The sequence below is a fragment of the Varroa destructor genome, unplaced genomic scaffold, assembly GCF_002443255.2.
Source record: "Varroa destructor unplaced genomic scaffold, Vdes_3.0 BEIS01000003.1, whole genome shotgun sequence".
NCBI classification, from domain to species: domain Eukaryota; kingdom Metazoa; phylum Arthropoda; class Arachnida; order Mesostigmata; family Varroidae; genus Varroa; species Varroa destructor.
In genome coordinates, this window is record NW_019211456.1 from 54,375,959 (window position 1) to 54,394,660 (window position 18,702).

Genomic DNA, 18,702 nt, shown 5'->3' on the forward strand with positions numbered 1-18,702 from the left:
ATATATATGGTCTTTTGCTTTAAATTAGCTATTGTAGTTCATTTTTTTCGTTTCCTTCCTTTTCCTTTTTTGTTCATTTACTTGCTAGTCTATTCCTATGAACATGCAGTTCTTTTTATCGAAAACTTCCCAATTAACCAGTTAAAATCAAGTAATTTCACAGATGCTAATTACTTGTATTACGCTTCCAAATTCTCATCATGATTAGCCCTTCTCCTCATCATCGATTTATAGTCAATGTTCTCCGTCGCATGTTATGAACAGAACTGTTTCATGTGTATGTATATATTGTCGTTTATATCAATGTCAATAGCGTATCATTATATTTTTAATAGAATAGTAATAATAATTCAATTATTATTATCTTCTCATATTTTTATCATAAGAATAAGAATAAAGGCACCCTTGGGGAATGTAATATTATTATTATTATTATTATTATTAACATCTAGCTCCATTATCTTGTTTCTTTTCTGTATAGGTATGCATTTCACTTGCTCACCTCACGGGGCGCACTGGTGGTCGCGCGCGCACAGGAAACCTGGTTCAACGCGACTGCACGTCGCCCGGCTGGGTAACCACGTATGTATAATATATGCTTTTACCAATTCCGCAATCCGTGCTTTATAAGATCACCATTAAAATTGCATCGCCCGATGGCTCAATCAGTCGAGTTAAACACGGAAAGGAATTTCCTATCGTGGAATTAACCCGGGTTAATGGCGCTGCTCGCCAGGTCCGGGTCCAAAATGAGATCGAGTCACTGTGGCCTGCCTAGACATGTCATGCAGACACGTAGTGTCGCATTACAATTCTAGTATGCATTTTCTGTGCACTTCCTGACATTTGTCGTGTTGAAGCTCAGCATCGGTCTCGACGGATTGGTTTGGCAGACAATACCATGACTGTTGTACTACTTCCACCACAAGCGTTCGGGTTCAGCTTCTGCCACCTTTACAGGATTGTGTTATGGGTTCAGTCACCATGGTTCTACTCATACGTTTTGTGTTGCTCATCTGTGTTCACTACGAACTCGTTTTAAATGGGGGCGCCAAGATTCAAAAATTTGCTACAGGGCGAAACTTTGGGACCAATCCTTCCTAATAATAATAATGTGAAGGATGTAGTTTCAAGTAATCAAACATGATTTTCGCTAGTAACTTGATTCTGACTTTCATCGTAAATGTCATATATTAATCATTTGTATAGTTGCTTACGTTTGCTTATTTGCAAAGAGAGAGAAGAAAGGTAAAAGCTGAAGTATCTATTCGTATAGTCGTGTGTATTATGTTACGCACAATTGAGGATGGTGAAACTCCTCATACAAATATCGGCATCTCTATGTCCTCACGCCACTCATGCCCTCATTTCATTTTTGTATCGTTTCTATTTCGAAACTTCACTTTGTCGATTAAATAGTGTCGCTGTGTTTTTCTTTTCTTTTCCTATTTTGCCAATGTATGCAAAAAGTGTAACGCCCTGTCAACTCCATGTATCATTGCTGCTTTCATTAAACACTCTCAGACCGTGTTTCAAGTGGGCGGCGCGTATTTTGAGGCAGCACCAGATTGAAGACAGCCGGCACTATCCCAACTGATAACATATAAGCCACGAATGTTTGCAACATTTAGTGGTAGTACAATACGCTGTTTTATGGCAATCTCCTCCTATTATTAACCAGTGTTATTAATATTATAATTAAGTGTTATTATTATAAGGTTCATAATATTTTCGCTGTCAGTCAATTCATAGCTATTTGTTCACGTATATACCTTATTTCAGTCATTTCGATCTTCTAGCTCGTCGCTGACTGCTATACGAGGTCGAGCCAAAGAGGCCCGGTTGGGAAAGGCTTGAATTTAAAACCAACCTCCTATTTAGTATGTATTAAGAATAATACTAATATCTCTTATAATAATTATAATTGTAATAGTAACAGTCAATAATAATAAACTATTAAGATGTCATTATTTCTTAGATAAGTATTATTAGTACATAAGTAAAGATTTGGCTAATCTATTATTTTCATGCTTCTGTATAATCTGAACATGCTCCTCCTAACTAATTAGAGATAACATTTTTCGAAGAAGGTCAGATAGAATATTATTGCGTTAACATTGTCACCACGTAGAGATAGGCAATTTAATTGAAAAATCCTATTTTTCCTGCGTTTTGTGTTATTTTGTCTTTTTTTTCGTTCTGTTCGTTTTGCAGTTTTATATTAGTATACCAATACGCTCACGAAATGTGGTACTAATAAGGTATATAGCACTCATGCGTCGCAATAATCGACGTTCTAGTTTCTATTCGTTCGCACAGAACGGTCTTATCGGAACTGTTGTTGCACGTTTTGAGAATCATATCATTCCAATATATATATATATATATATATATATATATATATATATATATATATATATAATTAAAAAGTAGACGGTGTTTAAAGAACCGTGGCCCAATGCAATGTGGTACACCTTGTAGGCTCGCATTTGGGTCGCGCATGTCCCTAGCTTCTCTCTAGTTATAGTATTATTAGTAATATTTTAGTAGTACTAGGATGTTTATAATCGGTTTTGGAGCGTGCCGCGGAGGGGCTTGGGGGCTTGCCCGTTGACTCGCTTTTTTCCCCAAGAATGCTTACCATCATCTATATATATATATATATATATATAGCTATGTGACTATATATACGTTTATTATATGTAAATATCAGCAACCTATCTAAGAAAGCTACAGGACTACAAAAAGGTTCACAACTTCGGTCAGTCTCGCCGCTTCCATATCAGGGCTATGTCTGCAAGTATATATGTATGTATATAGTGTATTTTTCTTTATCGAAAATCTGTCCACCCCGCGGCTCGCCCGATCATTTCCCCTCCGATTTTTATATAATGATGTCTTCTAAGTTTTCCCATCCATCCTAGCAAGCCCCTTAACGCAGGCCTTCCACGACTCACCTAGGTGCCAAGCCCGTCACGCGGCGCGCTATTCGTACGGCCGTAGGGAGTAGTACGATGCATAGTTTAGGTATTTTTTTTTACTATATTAACGACTAGATCTATAATATTTACTTTGTTTCCAAAATTGCCACTTGTCCATTTGTCCTGCCGCTGCTACTGCTGCTGCAAAGAATCTCCCGCCGGAAAGAGCGGGAGACACGCTCTGGTCATTGGATAAATTGCACTTGTGTCTCTACATTTATTATGGCTTTGAAACCTTTTCCTCCTCAGCCATCAACCGAGAATCTCCAGAATTAGAGGCGTTGCCTCGTATGCTGAAGTTCAACTATCCCTGAACAACTTTTCACAATTTAGAGACGGCTCAGGCCATACATAGCTAACATGACTCTTATTATCATGGAGGAGAAGTGCTTTCTTCTCTGTTTTTAGTCTGTTGTCATGATGCAGTTATTGTAGTTCTTGCAGTTTTGTTAAAGTTGTTGTTTTTGCCACACATTCTGACCGAAACGTTCCGCGACAGTGGCAACATTTGCAAATCGATCCGCCCGTGTTGCACCTTCTGACGCTTCACATTCCACCTTCTGCCATCCTTTCACTCGTAATGGTATATATATGTATATATGAATGTACCCGTGCTTTTTCCCTCTTATAAAATAGAACCATTCACAATATCACTGGGTTTGGTTTTGTTACAATCTGTTCCATATGTTATTGTCTGCTCTGTCAATCGATACATACATTTCTGAGTGACTAGTAGTACATTCAGAAAGCAGAGCACCAAGACTATTCGCAACTCTGAAACGTGGTCTCAAGTTAGACCGAAGTATTCGAAAGTACCCCTAATTTTGTCGTGTGGTATACCGGCCATAATGTTCCGGCTGAGACGGAATCGGCGTATTGTCAATGATACTAAACAGATAAAAGGATATTTACTAGAGAAGGGCCTTGCGTGCTCCGATTTGACATGTAAAAACTTCGTCCAATGCAATGACGATTTGTAACGAATTTTGCATATTGCGGAAACTACTGCATGGACGTAACAAGCACCCTTCTCTCAATTTTAGTGATCTTTATAGCTTTTGTAACTTTTTTATCTGTAACACTTTAGTTAATATGGTTACTGGTGACATTTTTTCCTGAGGCGCATTTAGTTCACTTCATCGACATATCTATTTATGCATATGTATTAATTCGATTCTTTTTGAATATATATGTATGTATATATATATATGTATATGATGACTCGTTCTATACTGGTGTGTATGATGTTTGTAGTTTGTGTTATAGAAACCGATAATCAAAATCGCATTTACTTGTTTATGATGTTATTTAAGAATAATTGGGTTTTCGGTGATTTAATTTTCACCGAAGGTGCTAGTCGTGGTTTGACATCTTCGCTTGTCAGTGATCGGAATGTCTGTTCCTCGCGCTCTTCGAGTATAGGGAACTCTGTACCTCCTTGTTTTCATCGTGGATGTCGATCCCAGCATTAGTCATTATATTTTTTTCATACGTTGACGAACACTGCACCACTTTCGGTATGGCTTATTGAAACATAGCTTCCCATTGCTTTATAATATTATGTATTTCTATTTCGTCTCATGCAATATGTTATATACTACATTATTACGTTCGACTAAAACTACCGTATTATACAATGGTTGTAGAAGGTATTGTGTATGTATCTTGCGCTCCGTTTGCTAATCAGGATTCACGGCTACTTCATCATTAACATCGTTGTAAGTATCCATTTCAGATATAATGTTTATAATAATAGTAGTGTATTTATTGGGAATAAGGTCCATCAATTCGTGATTAACTAACTTCCGTAGATCAGCCATAATTGTCCTGTAAAAGACGCGAATACATGCACACTGTGGTCGTTGATGTTGCTTGCTGAGTGCCATTCATAACTATCATCAATCTATCATCACTGTTGCAGCATCATCATTCGAACCAGTTGATTATTAATTGAATCCGTCCACCCACAGGTATACAGTGTTCATATCGAAAGAGGGGCCTTTTTAAAATATTAAACGTAACAGTATGTTTATATACTGTCTGCGCATCATGTAAAGTCATTACTCGTTCTGTAAATCGGCTTACGCAGTGTCTGGCTGTTGAAACATGCGCTGAGTACGAAGTCGGCTAGCCGATCAATTATCGCTGAGTTATTTAACGAAGAATGGAGAATACACTTCTACGGGGCCTGCAGGCTCTGTAGCACTATGAGAGGTATATGGTAGTATTTGCATAAAGGGCGGACACATTTGCCCTTTGCCGCATCTCGGCATACAGCTACACGGCCGTCGGTCACCTCGACAAAATCTGAAATTTGCAAATTGTAATGGCATAAAAGTTAAAATTTCATAAGCCAACGCGAGTGTACAGTAAGTCAAGATGGTTCGAGGTCAGAGTCCAAAACGAGTATTATAAACGAGGTTTTGCTATATAGCAGACTCAAACGATTACTTTTATAGTTATTTTTATAACAAATGTGTCTCAACTAATAACAGCTCGTTAAAGCGTATCTCTAAAATACAAGGAGGTGCAACAAGCCGGAAAGCTACTCGAAAGATGGCGATAAATATAGACCGCGACAAACTATTCAGCTACCGGCAGTGATCATAAATCTCTTGGATATTAGCAAACATTAGGAATTTGGATGCTCAATAAACCGGGCAAGAAGCACAAGTAAATGTACATTTTCTGACTACCTGTTATCATCTATTTCGGCACCGAGGAACACATGGTGACAATATTCAATACCTAATTTTTACGAATGAGATCTCTGCACTAGTATGAATCGAGTAAAGTAATGGGGTTTTTAGGAGACTTTTGGGCCTGAGCCGACTGACATGTTAAATATGCATCTAGAAAAAATAAAATTTACGTCCCAAAGAACCGAGAAGACCTTGTACACTGAAAGTTGCTTGAAAAAAAAACAAGACGGTCGCCAAGGGTTCGTACGTGATACAATTTCGTCGATTAAACGAGGCTATTTAATAAAGAACGTCCGATAACCAAGGTAAAGTCTTTTTTTTAAATAACCGCGGGATACACATGAAAAAGAAGTTGTCTTGCAAAAACGGATTACCACATTTTTTTATAAATGAATTTTATAATGGCACATTTGGCGATGAAAATAATTTCAGAAACCAGGTAAACAAATTCTTCAATATGAGATCTGAAAAATCCTTACTTATGCACCAGCATAAAAGATTACCAGATACGTGCAAAAAATATGCATAGTCCCGTTATTTTTCATTTCTCGGATTCTACGTTTGACCTCACGTTTAAAAAAAAAAGAAAAAAAAAAAAAAAAAATATATATATATATATATATATATATATATATAATTTAATAAAAGTAAATTAATAGTGAAATTTAAAGACTTAAAGCATTGCTTTAAATGATTGATCTTAGCACGAGAAAGTATGCCGGTGCTTAGTGTCTAACCTAAACCATCTTACATGTCTTTTAGGAACCATAGGCAAACGCGCTATCGCTACACTAACTTGGAGACATACGTATCCCGATAAATATAACGCTAATGTATGCTGAGATCGGCACCTTGTTAACTTTGCGTAGGATAGTTCAGAAGGCTTAAAAAGCAATAGCTTTATATCAGAAATTACTAGATATTTGAACTAAAAATCACTAGAACATATTTGCAGGTCAACTAATTGTCTCCAACACTGTTTTGTGTTATATAGCCTGCCGGAGTACCTGATCTTCTTAGATCAAGTACGTCCGGAAGGGCCCTGACCGGCGGTTGAGGCGGGATGCTTCAACGACGCAGAGAGCAGAGGTTGTTAGATCTCTAACTGGTGCGCCCCTACCTGACGGATAAAGGGACGGTTATTAGGGGTGGTAGGTACACGAAGTCATGATATAAGTCAAAACCCCCAGTAGATCGAGATCAGACTAGATCTGCGGCAATGCTAAGCAACAGTGTCAAAGGTTTTTAGGATTGCGGTAGCAGGCCATCGTGATAAATGCCGGCACGAAAGAACGGACGTCTTGAAATAATGCTAAACCAGTTCCAAGGCCCCATTCTCCAATTTGAGAGTTGAGATACGCGCGTTCTTAGTGCTGGAGGACGTCCCATACTAACCAGTTTTCGGGTGCGCATTGCCGTTTTCACGATCAGCTTCGTTGAAAATACAAAAAAAAAGCACGTCGCGCCGCGTCACAACGACTATGCAAGAGTAGCAAATGAACATCACACTTTTCTTGTCGGTTGCATGAATGTCTTTTGTAAAATCGGTTGCTCATATGGTTAGCTTTAAACTGTTTGCAAATAAGAAAACACTGACAGCCATCAAAATATCCGGAAGTTCTATAGCGACTTACTTAAAATGCTGCAAGCAAAGCAAAATTGCCCTATTTGTATCACTGATACAAAACTACAACAGGAATAGAGTTTTAGATCAAACAAGCACTACTTAGGTACTACGTTTCTACTAAAATTGCCTATAGACTCAATGATTACTAACCTGTTAATATTTACAAAGCTGGTCGTCAAGTTATAAAGGCGCCAAACAAACGACATATCGCCTTTCAATTCAAAAAAAAAATTCAACTCGAAACCAACAGAGATAATCCCCAGCAAGTAACCACACACATATATATGTTATGGGGGGTTATCGAAGTATGTATCATGTTGCTTGAAATTAAAAAAAAAACGGTAATCTGCGGGAGCATTGTCTGGTAGTGCATAGTGGATGATAGAAAGCCTGAAAGAGTAACCTTTGTATTTTTACTTTTTTTTTTGTGATTTTTTAGCTCTTGTATAATGAAACGTTGTCATACGGTAGGAGCGGTTTACCTCTGTCCACTAATCTTGGGTGTTTAATGAAGAACTTATTTATTTAGATAGGAAAAAAACAGCTTACTAAGATCAGGCCAAATACAAATGTGTACATTTTTTGCTACATTTATTTTACTTAGTTGAGTATATATGATAGTTTTGCGTGTATTACACTCAAATGCTAAAAAATGGTCGACTTTCATCACAGAATTCAAGATTTTATTACTCATCTTCGCAAAACGTCACGATTTATACAAATACAAGGATTTTCTGAATTACTTTCGAGCTGATTCTCGAGCAAGAAATGCCTTTAACTTCCAGAAAAATGTTGTACTGCAATAAAATAGTGCCATCTTGAACGAGATTAACTTTCTTTCACTTTACATTGAACGATTTCATATATATATATATATATATATATATATATATATATATATATATACAAAGACTCTGCTTTGTTTTTTAGAAGGGCACTTCACGATAACAATGATTGACATTTGTAAAATCGTTCTACAAGAATGACCTATCTTTTGTCGATGCTACACCGTGTCATGCCATGTTGGTCTGAATGGTATCATGCTGGTCAGTAGTGAGTTAGCACTCTCCTCGCCGGTCAATAGATTTCATTATTTGATTATGTATGTCCTTCGTGCTGGCAAGACTTTGGATGCCGTAAATATTTCATACATAAATGAGATGAATTACCATGAAAGTAAATCCGAACTTAGCTGTCTGCTTAAATGCACGGAAATTCACTGCGGTCATAGCAATATCAAAATGCAGCATCTTAATGCGAACCCTCTCTTATGTGTTGTTTTTAAAACTGTATATAACCAAAACAGATATTTTAACAAAGCGTTTTTCGCGGATTGGAGGTATCATTCCTGACAGTCATGTTTAATTGAGGATCTACCTACTAACTAGTCAATTTCAGTGTGTTCTTTCTATAATCCGCAAAACATTCCTAAATTGTATCCGTGTGTTGGACGACATTGTTTGGTATAAATTCTTCACGATGTTGTTTAAATAAGCTGCATATAAAAAATAGAAACGGAATTAAATTTTGGGCAGATAACGGGTTAAAGATTCCATAAATGCATGAGCCTGAAACAACAAAAAGTTTCAAAAGGTGCAAAAATGCACTGTTAAATTTTCGTTGATTGGCCTCATAAAACTCCTTTTTGATATTTTTTAGAAACCGCATGAAATGACGTAAACACAAGCAGTTTTTAACCTTTGTGGGAACCTTCAGCAAGGAAGGACTTCGTAATACCAGATCTTTGCTCAAGTTCGAAAAAAAGACGCACTGTATTCGCTATGATAACTCTACTGTTTTGTTTTACAGGGGACTACTTTTAACCGCTACCGCTTTCAAAATTTCTATCCTTCTTAAGGAACGGGATTTCGAACCGATATCATTTGATATATCTTTCAAGTGTAAATAAAAGGGCTCGCCCATTCTCTTTTCTGAAATTGATACTTTTGCCTAATTCAAGTTGTTTGATATATATGATTGATATTCGACCCTATCAACCCTTATATTAATATCAATATTGCCTAATCACTATAAAACTTCCAGTAAGGCTGCATACAATGACTTCTGCCAGAATTACCGAAAATGTAACAGCGAGACATATAAAAATATTTTCTTTAAAAAACTGTTTCTCTTATTTGAGGTCGCCTTTTTTATAGAAAAATATATTTTAATATCATACTTGTTGTTTGTTAATAGCATGCTAAATAATTATGCTCTAACTATTCATGAAATTGATTTACCACGAATCTTTCAAAATAAAAAAATTTCAAAATCACTGAAGTTTCGAAAGTTGTTTAGCATTTTTTTTCTTTCAAAACTTTTGAGCATATCTTATAAAATGATTGCGACATGATTATCTTTGGTTTGAATGAGGTCAAAATGCAGAACTGCGAATTGCGTTGTTTGAAGATCTTTATTCAAGTGCTTAGTGGGCAAATGTTTAACACTCAGGCCACTATAGCTAGATATCAGGTACCCGGTAATGTCACTTGAAACTTAAAAGATAATATGGACTTACTAAATGTATGTAAATAGAAAATTTGATATAATTTGGTATTGTATTTTTACCCATTTGAACTGCATTGACTAACTTCACAGGTTTCTTTGTTATTAGGCATTGCGGCTTTGTCAGAGCGAGTTCGCTAGAAATGAACACAGCGAAAACTTTTTATTCAAGTAAGTACTTTAACTTCATATAGAGTATTATAAAGAGCTGAGTTACGTCTTTCCTCTAGTAGTTCCTATAAAGCCAAAACGGAGTCCAGTTTTGTAAACCTCGTCCTTCATTCTCATCCAACTTTTGCTGCCTACGGTCTTAACATCAGTACTATATTCACTAGTCAACTTTAGTAAATAAATCTAAATATTACTTCAAGTGGATTCGTTGGTTCCGTATTGTAAAATTGATTCAACTTACTGTAGATTCGGGAATGTGTCTTTTTGGTGAATTAGCGGATAAATATTCGAATGCCGACAATGAATAAGTAGATCGTGTGAATTTCTATAATCCCCCTAACGCTATTTCACAAAGTAGTTCTCGAAAATCTTTTAAAGAATAGTTATTTATATATATTTATAAGAAGTATTTACACAACTAGTTAGCTGACAATGATGCTAATAGCTGTCATGCTGTTTTTCCAAGTACAATTTGCAATCAGAGAAACATTTAATACCTATAAACTTCATTTTATTACTGTGCTGATTCTACGGGACTCACCGTCACAGAGATGAACGTAACGACATTGGGGCCTCTTACACTGGCCTGATTTAAAATCGCGGCAAACTGGCAGGGTGTCCAGTAACTGAAATATTTGTATGGAAAATGGTTAGATTTATACTTGCAGAAACCAGTCTAAGATGCGGCAGAATCACAGCATGCGCCGGTGCAAGTAGGACAGAGAAAAGAGGTAACCTGACAAAGAGGAAGTAGGATGGACATTTTTGCTGTGTTTGGGACATTTTACCATTTAAAGCTGGATGGTACGATGGATACTAAAGCTGAACGGATGCAGGCAAGGCTGAGGTTCGAGCAGACAACCATCACGCGGCTTCCCTCGAGATGCTTCCCTCAGGCTTCATTCCTCAGTATCTACGAAAATCTATACACGTCCGAGGGGTACCGGTAATCTATGAAGGAAACGGTGGCATGCATAAATTAGATGAAAAAAGGACAAATAGAAACAATAAATTATTTAACTAACAAAAATATCGACCCTTAAAAATTAATTATTGGGGAATGCACACAGAAAATTATTACCTTGACAACAACACGTGCCTGCAGTAATGATAGGAATAAAAAAATGTGTCTTACGTTTTTAATCATCTTTGTATAAGACATTCATTCAGTCATTCATCTATTCGCTAACTCATTTGCTACAAACGGTGGGAAGCATATCAGCAAGCCAAAGGGTTAATCTACATAGCTAGCTGTATAAAATGCTACATTCAGCCAAATTTGACCCGAATTTGTCACAAACGCAACTAAACAGAGTTAATCAATACTTTCTTCTTTCTTCCCCAGCTTCTTCTTCTCCTAATTTTTCTTTTTCTTCTAAAAGCACACGTCATAAGCACAACTAACTATTGTCCCCACCCGCCCACCTCCCCACTCCGAGGCAGAAGGCATATAGCAAAAGCAGCAGTAGAATACAATAGGGAGGGTACAGGAAGGCAACTAGGAAGGATCTAGCGAATTTGTCGAATTTCAGCCTTAAAGACGACAATTCTTCTGGCGGACCTACGGACAGACGTTGAACGAGGGCAAAATAATTGTTGCGATTAACTTGTCAACCGAGGATACCTGTCCGTTACTATCACAGTAATTGACATCATGGAGGTGCTGAATTGAAGCGGCTATGTTGCCCTGAAGATTCGGTTGGGTGGAGCCCAACGTGCTTCCTATAGGGACTAGTGGTTGGTTGCAGTTGAGGAATCAGATTCGTTTAGTTGAGGTTTAGTTAATTTGTTTGTTGATAGATTGAAAGGTTGGTTCAGGAGTGTCAGGAAATTGGTGGATTTCGTGAGTTGGTGGTGAGATTCAGATGTGACCAAGGATGTCATGATGCAGATGCAAGAATGGCGGAGATGATGAGGTCGTCAGTGAGGTTGATTGGTGAAAGTTGCGGTAGGTGTTGTGAGGTTGTGTTGAGAGGGTCCATAGGTTAGAATGTAAGGGGAAGGAAAACACTCTTTTGGGTTAGTCAGAGTAATAAACAACATTCATAATTAATGCCAGACAAATAAAATTCATGAGGAATACGTTTGTGGAATATATATATATATATTGTGTACTACATTATTGTGAGTTGATGAGGTTAAATATTGTTCATTGTCAAACGGGTGAGCAGAACGAGAATATACAAACACAATATGTTTACCTAGAAGTAGAGCAACTGCGTGTGTGATTTACTAATAGATCATCTAGAATGGAGCTTCTAAATACTTAAGATAAGGTACATATTGTGTAGCAAAAAGGGGCGATCAACTAATTAATGAAATGCGTAAAACGAAGTACTTTAGGATAATTCATATATCTTGTCGTTACGATAGTTATATTATTTTTGGTCACGATCGTAGATCTACTAGTAATTCAGTGCAGAAGTGGTGGTGTGCTGTCATAAATCAGCCATTATGTATTTAAATACGAAGAGAAATAAACGTTGCTGATTTCATTAATTCCTACCTCATAACCATAGGTGGCAACATTCGCATTCTGAAATCTACTAAGTACTTACAAGAGACCGGTACGGCAAACTGCTGTTGCATCTGTAGGGCAAGTGCTGCTTGTTGATAAGCGGCAGCGGCAGCTGCTGTCGCCGTTGGTTGGTAAACGGGCAAGCCGCTCTTCTCGAGTGCAGGCCGCTTGTACTGCACCATTCCCGGCAGGGTGGCCTGCAAAGTAAACCGAAAGTGATTGACTAAATCTCTACGTGGCGTGGTATCCCAACCAGATCATGGGTAGTTGTAGCAATGAAGGCCAAAAAATGAGAAGACTCAGCAATAGTCCAATCGGAGACGGAACACATCACTCCATGGAGGGACGGTAGGGCTTCGGGTCTTCGCTAGGAAGACGCTAGCAAGGCTGCTCTTGCACCGCAGTAAGGCCGGCGGGTGTGGCAGGCTTACTGTACCTTTAGGCTTATTTGTCATGCAGCAGGCCAGACCTGTCTATCGGCTGCTTACGACGTTTGAGTTACCGCAATGGCTTCACTATCGATAGTTACGAGTTTAAAAAATGCGAACTGATGACGCATTAATAGCACTGTGTTATCAGTAACTCGTCAATAACTTTGCATTGAACTGATGAAACGAGGTCTCTGTAGCTGACGCTCAAACTGAGAGAGCGGAAACCTAATTTGTAAACAATATAGTACACATGGTCAAATTCATGTCTAATCAATATTATTTTATACGAGCGACGACAGCGCGACATCGAATACGAAGACATACATCCACGGTTCCAGAACTAAACGCGTTGCTACAGCATTCCACTACATTACCGATCTAAATAGTCATCGTCATAATTCACTATGTATTATTATTATTATTTATTATATAATCATTTCGTTTTGATCCTTCAGTACGCTCATTTACTCTGTACCAGAAAGGTAAACAGGGCGTCATGGTCGCTCGGTTGTTACTAAGGTCGTCCAACTGACTGATAAACAACTAACAAAAAAGTAAGGCAGGAAACTCATACGAACACACGTTCAGCATTCGAGGAGACAACAGTATTTTTGAACGATTGGATAATCATTTAGAATAAATAACCACTTATCATCAGAACGTTTACACAAAATGGAAAGGTGGCTATGAGGAACGAACAATACTTAACCATGCTATAATATATGATGTAATAACGACTATACTAATTACTGATGTATCGCATTATCAGACAATTAACCTTCCCGCATTCCTAACATTCAGGACATATAGTATTTATTAAATAAGCATACTAGCATTATCCTGCGAAATTTGAGCTATCGTAAACCGTGGCCAATTGTGAATCAAACGACATCTTAATTTTGGCCCAATGATAATTATTGGCGTTTCTAATTTATTAGCGTGTTTGTCTTGACACTCGCATTTTGTCGGTCAGTAACATGCAAAGAACAGCAGCAACCAGCTGTTCTCACATCGAGAGTAGTCATTTTTTAGACAGGGTTAGGTTGATCTTGTGAATAAGGGTTTTATAATTCACTAATGGGCTTTTTAAGATAGGAAACTGACTGACTGATTCAATCATCGATTGATTGATTGACAGCTTCGAGCGGCAGAGCAGCGGCAATTGGCAGTTGCAGCGGCGGTAGCAGCATTACTGAGCATCTTCCCGCGAACATCCGCATTACTATTGTTATTATTACGATTAATATTTTCATCATTTGCGTAATTAACAGTAAATGGAAAAAGATAAATAAATAGAGATATCAAGGGATTTAGTCCGTTTCCACGTGCAACAGATATAAAGCCCTGGATATATTAAATAAATATTATGAATATTAAACATGTGGGTAGGTGAGTCAGTGGGTTTATGAATTGTCGCGTTCAAGGTCTAACTTAAATTCAAACAGCTCAAAAATTATTTACCTTAATGGTATTAGTGTCTGGCATAGTATTTAGTCATCATTATTATGCTATTTTCTAATTCTGTTGCCTAGTTATTCCACTAAAAATTAAGTCCTGAGTCGAAGCATGGCGTTTGAGTGGGTTGTTGTTGTGTTTAATACAAGGGACAGAAGCCCCCGAGGTGGATTCGTTGCCAGATTTGTTTTTTTGCGGCGACTGCAGCGCTGCAGGGGCCTAGAGAGGGCACCCTAAACAGAGTGTGTGATGTGAGCTTTTGAAAGCGACATTAGGTAATGACTGAACGTTACATAATCATTAAAGAAGTAATCTGAACATTTTGAAAAGCAAAGTGGCATGTGAACTATTATTATGTCAGCTTGCACTAAGAGTTAGTTTGCTGCTTGAAAGTCCCTTATTATGGTGTAAACTATACTAAACTGGTTGGCAAGTATTATATAATAAATACTGATATTAATAATAGTAGTAGTAATAATAATAATAATAATAATAATAATAATAATAATAATAATAATAATAGGAGTAAGCAACTGTGCAGTGTGCATCGTATTTACCTAGATATAGCTGGTTAGCGGGATTGCGCTCGGTCACTTTTGTTAATATTGATTCCATTCCATAATTTGTGATATACATTTAAAACAAAAGAATGGTCTAATAGAATTAAATTGTCGCATGAACACGAACATGATAGGCTCGCTCAGTCCAACTAGTGACAATGTCACCATAATCATCGTCATCACTAATTATTTTGCATTAATTTATGGATGCGTCTGCGTGTGTGTCTGCGTACGTGCATGCACATGTGTCTTTGTATGTATAATGACAAGTTCACATCCTATTATTGACGATGATGTTCATGTCGTAAAGTAGTGATAGCAACATCTGTTGCATATGTAATGGTGTGAAGTAGGTGCCAATAAATGTAGATAAATAAAGAATAATGTGTATGTATAAAAATAATAGTAAGAACACTAATATTTATAATAAGCAGATAGAGGCAGGCACTAGTAGAGTAAGTAGTAGTAGTACCAGGTGTAACAGGTCAGAGTCAGCATCCCGGGCGCGTTTCTTCGCTTGCGGGTGGCCCCCCTGCCCCCCATTACTGCTGCTGACGGCTTCGGAGGCGGCAGCGGCGGCGGCGTACGCGGCGGCGTGCGGCGCCCCTACGCCCACGTCCACGCCCACTCGGCCAGCGTTGCCCACAGCAGCCGCTGCGGCAGCCGCCGCAGCAGCTGCTTGGGCCGCCTGTGCTTGCGCCATCAATTGCGCCTGAGCATTCAGGGCCTGCGCGTAAACTGGCGCGCTGTTGCCTGCAGCAGCAGCAGCCTGCACTTGCGCTTGAGCTTGGGCTTGTGCCTGAGCTTGAACCTGAACCGCTTGCGCTTGTGCAGCCTGCTGTGCAGCTTGAGCCTGGACAGCTTGTGCGGCCTGCTGTGCAGCTTGTGCCGCAGTCTCTTACCGCTTTCCTCACCATATCTGGGGGGATTGGTGGTGATCTTCTCTTTATTTTGTTCATTACTATTTGATACGGAAGTCCGAAAACGTCTCGGTCGACCTCCTCTATGAGTTTTTTCCAGGATTTTTCTTTACTACGTCTTATACTTTTTCTCAGTTTGTTTCGAGCTTCCTGATATTCCCGTAAGTTGCTGTGCTGCTCTTTGTTCCGTATCCGGTTGTAAGCTGTTCGTGCGTTTTTGCCAGCTTCTTGTTCTTGTGTATGTGCGTCTTTTCTTCACGCATATTTTCCTGAGTTCTGCAATTTCTCTATTCCACCAGTGTTTTGGGCGGTGGTGTAATCTATCTGTGAGCCGTCGCCGGTCTGCTTTTGTGCATGCATCTATCATGAGCTGGCTGAGTTGTTGCGCTGCTATATGTATTCCTTCGTTTCCTGTGTCGCTTAACATGATTTGCTCGCATTTTTCCTCTAATTCTCTGCACAGGATTTGTTGGTCTAGTTTCCTAGCTTGCCATCTTCTCGTCTTTCCCTGTGCTCCTTCTGCTGGTCCTGTGTGTTCTATCTGGAAGAATATGTAGTGATGGTCACTGCCGCTTTCTTCTTTATTCAAGACTTTCCATCCTGTTGTGGATGCTGCTGCTTCGTTGTTTACCATGAGTAATGTCTATGTATGATGGGTATCCGCCTGTTCGACACGTGGGTGCCTTTCCGTCATTAAGCACTGCCAGTCCCTCCGTTGCTAGCCACTCTAGGGTCATTATCCCTCTTCTATCATTTCTTCCGCTGCCCCATATTATATTCTTTGCATTAAAATCTCCTGTGATTATTATCTTTTTCCTATTGTCGTGTTGCTTTAGACTTTGTCCTATTTCCTCTAGGAATTTTTTGTATTCTTCTATTGGTTTATTGGGCGAGAAGTAGCATGTGTATAGCACCGCTACGTGCTCGATCTCCACCCATGCGAAACCATTTCCTGCTCCTTTCCCTCTTATTACCACATCCCTCATGCCACTCCAATATATTGCGGTATCCTTTTTATCATCCACTACTACAATTCCTTTATCGTTAGCTATTCTTTTATAATTTGGTTCTGATAGTAGGCCCAGATGTATGCCGTATTTTTGGCTTGTAATTTCCAGTAAATCATGTGCTACAGATGAACGGTTGAGGTTGATCTGAATTATTTTGACCTCCATTTTGCTTATTCTTTTGTGTCCTGCTCCTCCGTTTGCCTTGTTATCCTTAGTTCCTCAGTTGCCCGTTTCGCCGTCTTTTTTGCTGTTGGTGTTATGAAGTTTTCTTCGTCCGTCGTTGGCCTTTTTGTTCTCTTTTCCCTCCTCCTTATTTCCTCTTTTCTTTCTTTCTCTGTACATCCGTTTTCCTCTCTTGTTTTTATTTCTTCTGGTCCTGTGGGGGAACCGGGATAGGATTTTATTGCTGTCTTGTTGCTGTCGTGTTTACGTTTGGTCTGGTCCACCATGTCGCGGTATCTGGGGCACCGCATTGATGTGGCCCTATGGCCTTCCGTGCCACATTCGTAACAGAAAGGGATCACTCTTTCGCAGACATATGCCGTGTGCCCTGTGTTCCCACAGTTGTAGCACCTCTTCCCTTCTACTGTTGATTTTTCAACGCATTCGTAGGCTTTATGTCCTACTTTTTGGCATCTGTAGCAGGTTGGTAGCCTGATCCATTCCCTTATCTTACATCTGTATGGTCCAACCTGTATCGCTCTTCTTTCCCTTATTTTCTTTGCCCAGGCTGTTGGTACTTGTAACAGTGAGTACCAGCTGTTCTTCGACTGTCGGGGGTTTCCAGCTATTATTTCCGTATTTTCTGGTAATCCCAACGCCGTTTTAATATCGCTTGCTATCTTTGTTCCCGTAGCCAACGGATCTACGTCCCATAAGGCCAGCGTGTGCTTGCTTATCCTCGTGCTTACCTCCATTTTCATGCCCTCCTCGTTTTTAAGTATATTGGCAATTTTTGTGGCTTCATCCTTTGTGCTTCCCTGTATTTTGAGTATGACGTCTCCTCCAGCTCCTTGGGAGACTCCTATCTTACTTTCTATCTTTGTGTGTCCTATTTTCGCTCTGACTCCCGTCAGCACCTCGCTGTAGGATCTATTCTCTCCTGCTCTTATTCTAATTGTTGTAGTCTCTTCGTTGCTTCTTCCTTGTATTATCGGTTTTTTGTGCTCCCTCTTTTCCATATTGTGTTTTTGTGTGTTCTCCTTTTGATCTCTACATATGCTGATATCGCACCCGAAGTATCTGCCGTACACCTCTAACAGTTTTCTGGTGTTTTCCGTATCTGCCTGTTCAGTTATCTTTACTATTGGTGTTTCTTGTCCTCTTTCTTCCTTAAGTGTCTTGACTACTTTCTTAATGACTTTTGTTAGTCCTTCCTCTTTCTCTTCTTTATTTATGACTCCTATTACTATGTTAATTTTTGCTTTTTCCGGTACTACTTCTCCTTCCGCTTGCCCCGTCATGAGGTTGAAGGAGCTTCTACTCTTGATTAATGCTACACTTCCTGCTGTCAGTTTTTCTGCCTCCTTTGTTCCACTAACATGGGCGTCAAGTTGTTTAAGCATCCTTCGGTCCTTCTCAAGATTTTTTTCGATTATTATCGCTCCAGTATCTTTAATATTCGTTATGTTTTCCTTTATTATTTTAACCCTTTTAAATACCTGCTTGGGCCATTTCTTCCTGGCCACTCGATTGAAGTCTTCTTCTGTTTTGACCGTTGTTAGTTCCATTTCTATTTCTTCTTCTATCCTTTTGTCTTCTATTTCTTGTAGTCGTTCTTTATCAATCTTTTCTTTACATCTCCTGCACATAATGTCCTCTC

The 18,702-nt window shown here is 38.8% G+C and overlaps 1 protein-coding gene across 1 annotated transcript in view; it reads right to left on the reverse strand.

The window, feature by feature from the left end:
• LOC111247362 (uncharacterized) overlaps window positions 1–18,702 on the reverse strand; it is a gene marked incomplete in the record, with an annotated part of 24,838 nt that overhangs the window by 2,939 nt on the left and 3,197 nt on the right. The window contains 5 exon segments of the mRNA XM_022798167.2: window positions 3–5,288; window positions 10,528–10,612; window positions 11,611–11,717; window positions 12,545–12,701; window positions 15,423–15,842. Of these exon segments, the coding sequence (XP_022653902.2) occupies window positions 5,161–5,288; window positions 10,528–10,612; window positions 11,611–11,717; window positions 12,545–12,701; window positions 15,423–15,842 (897 nt within the window).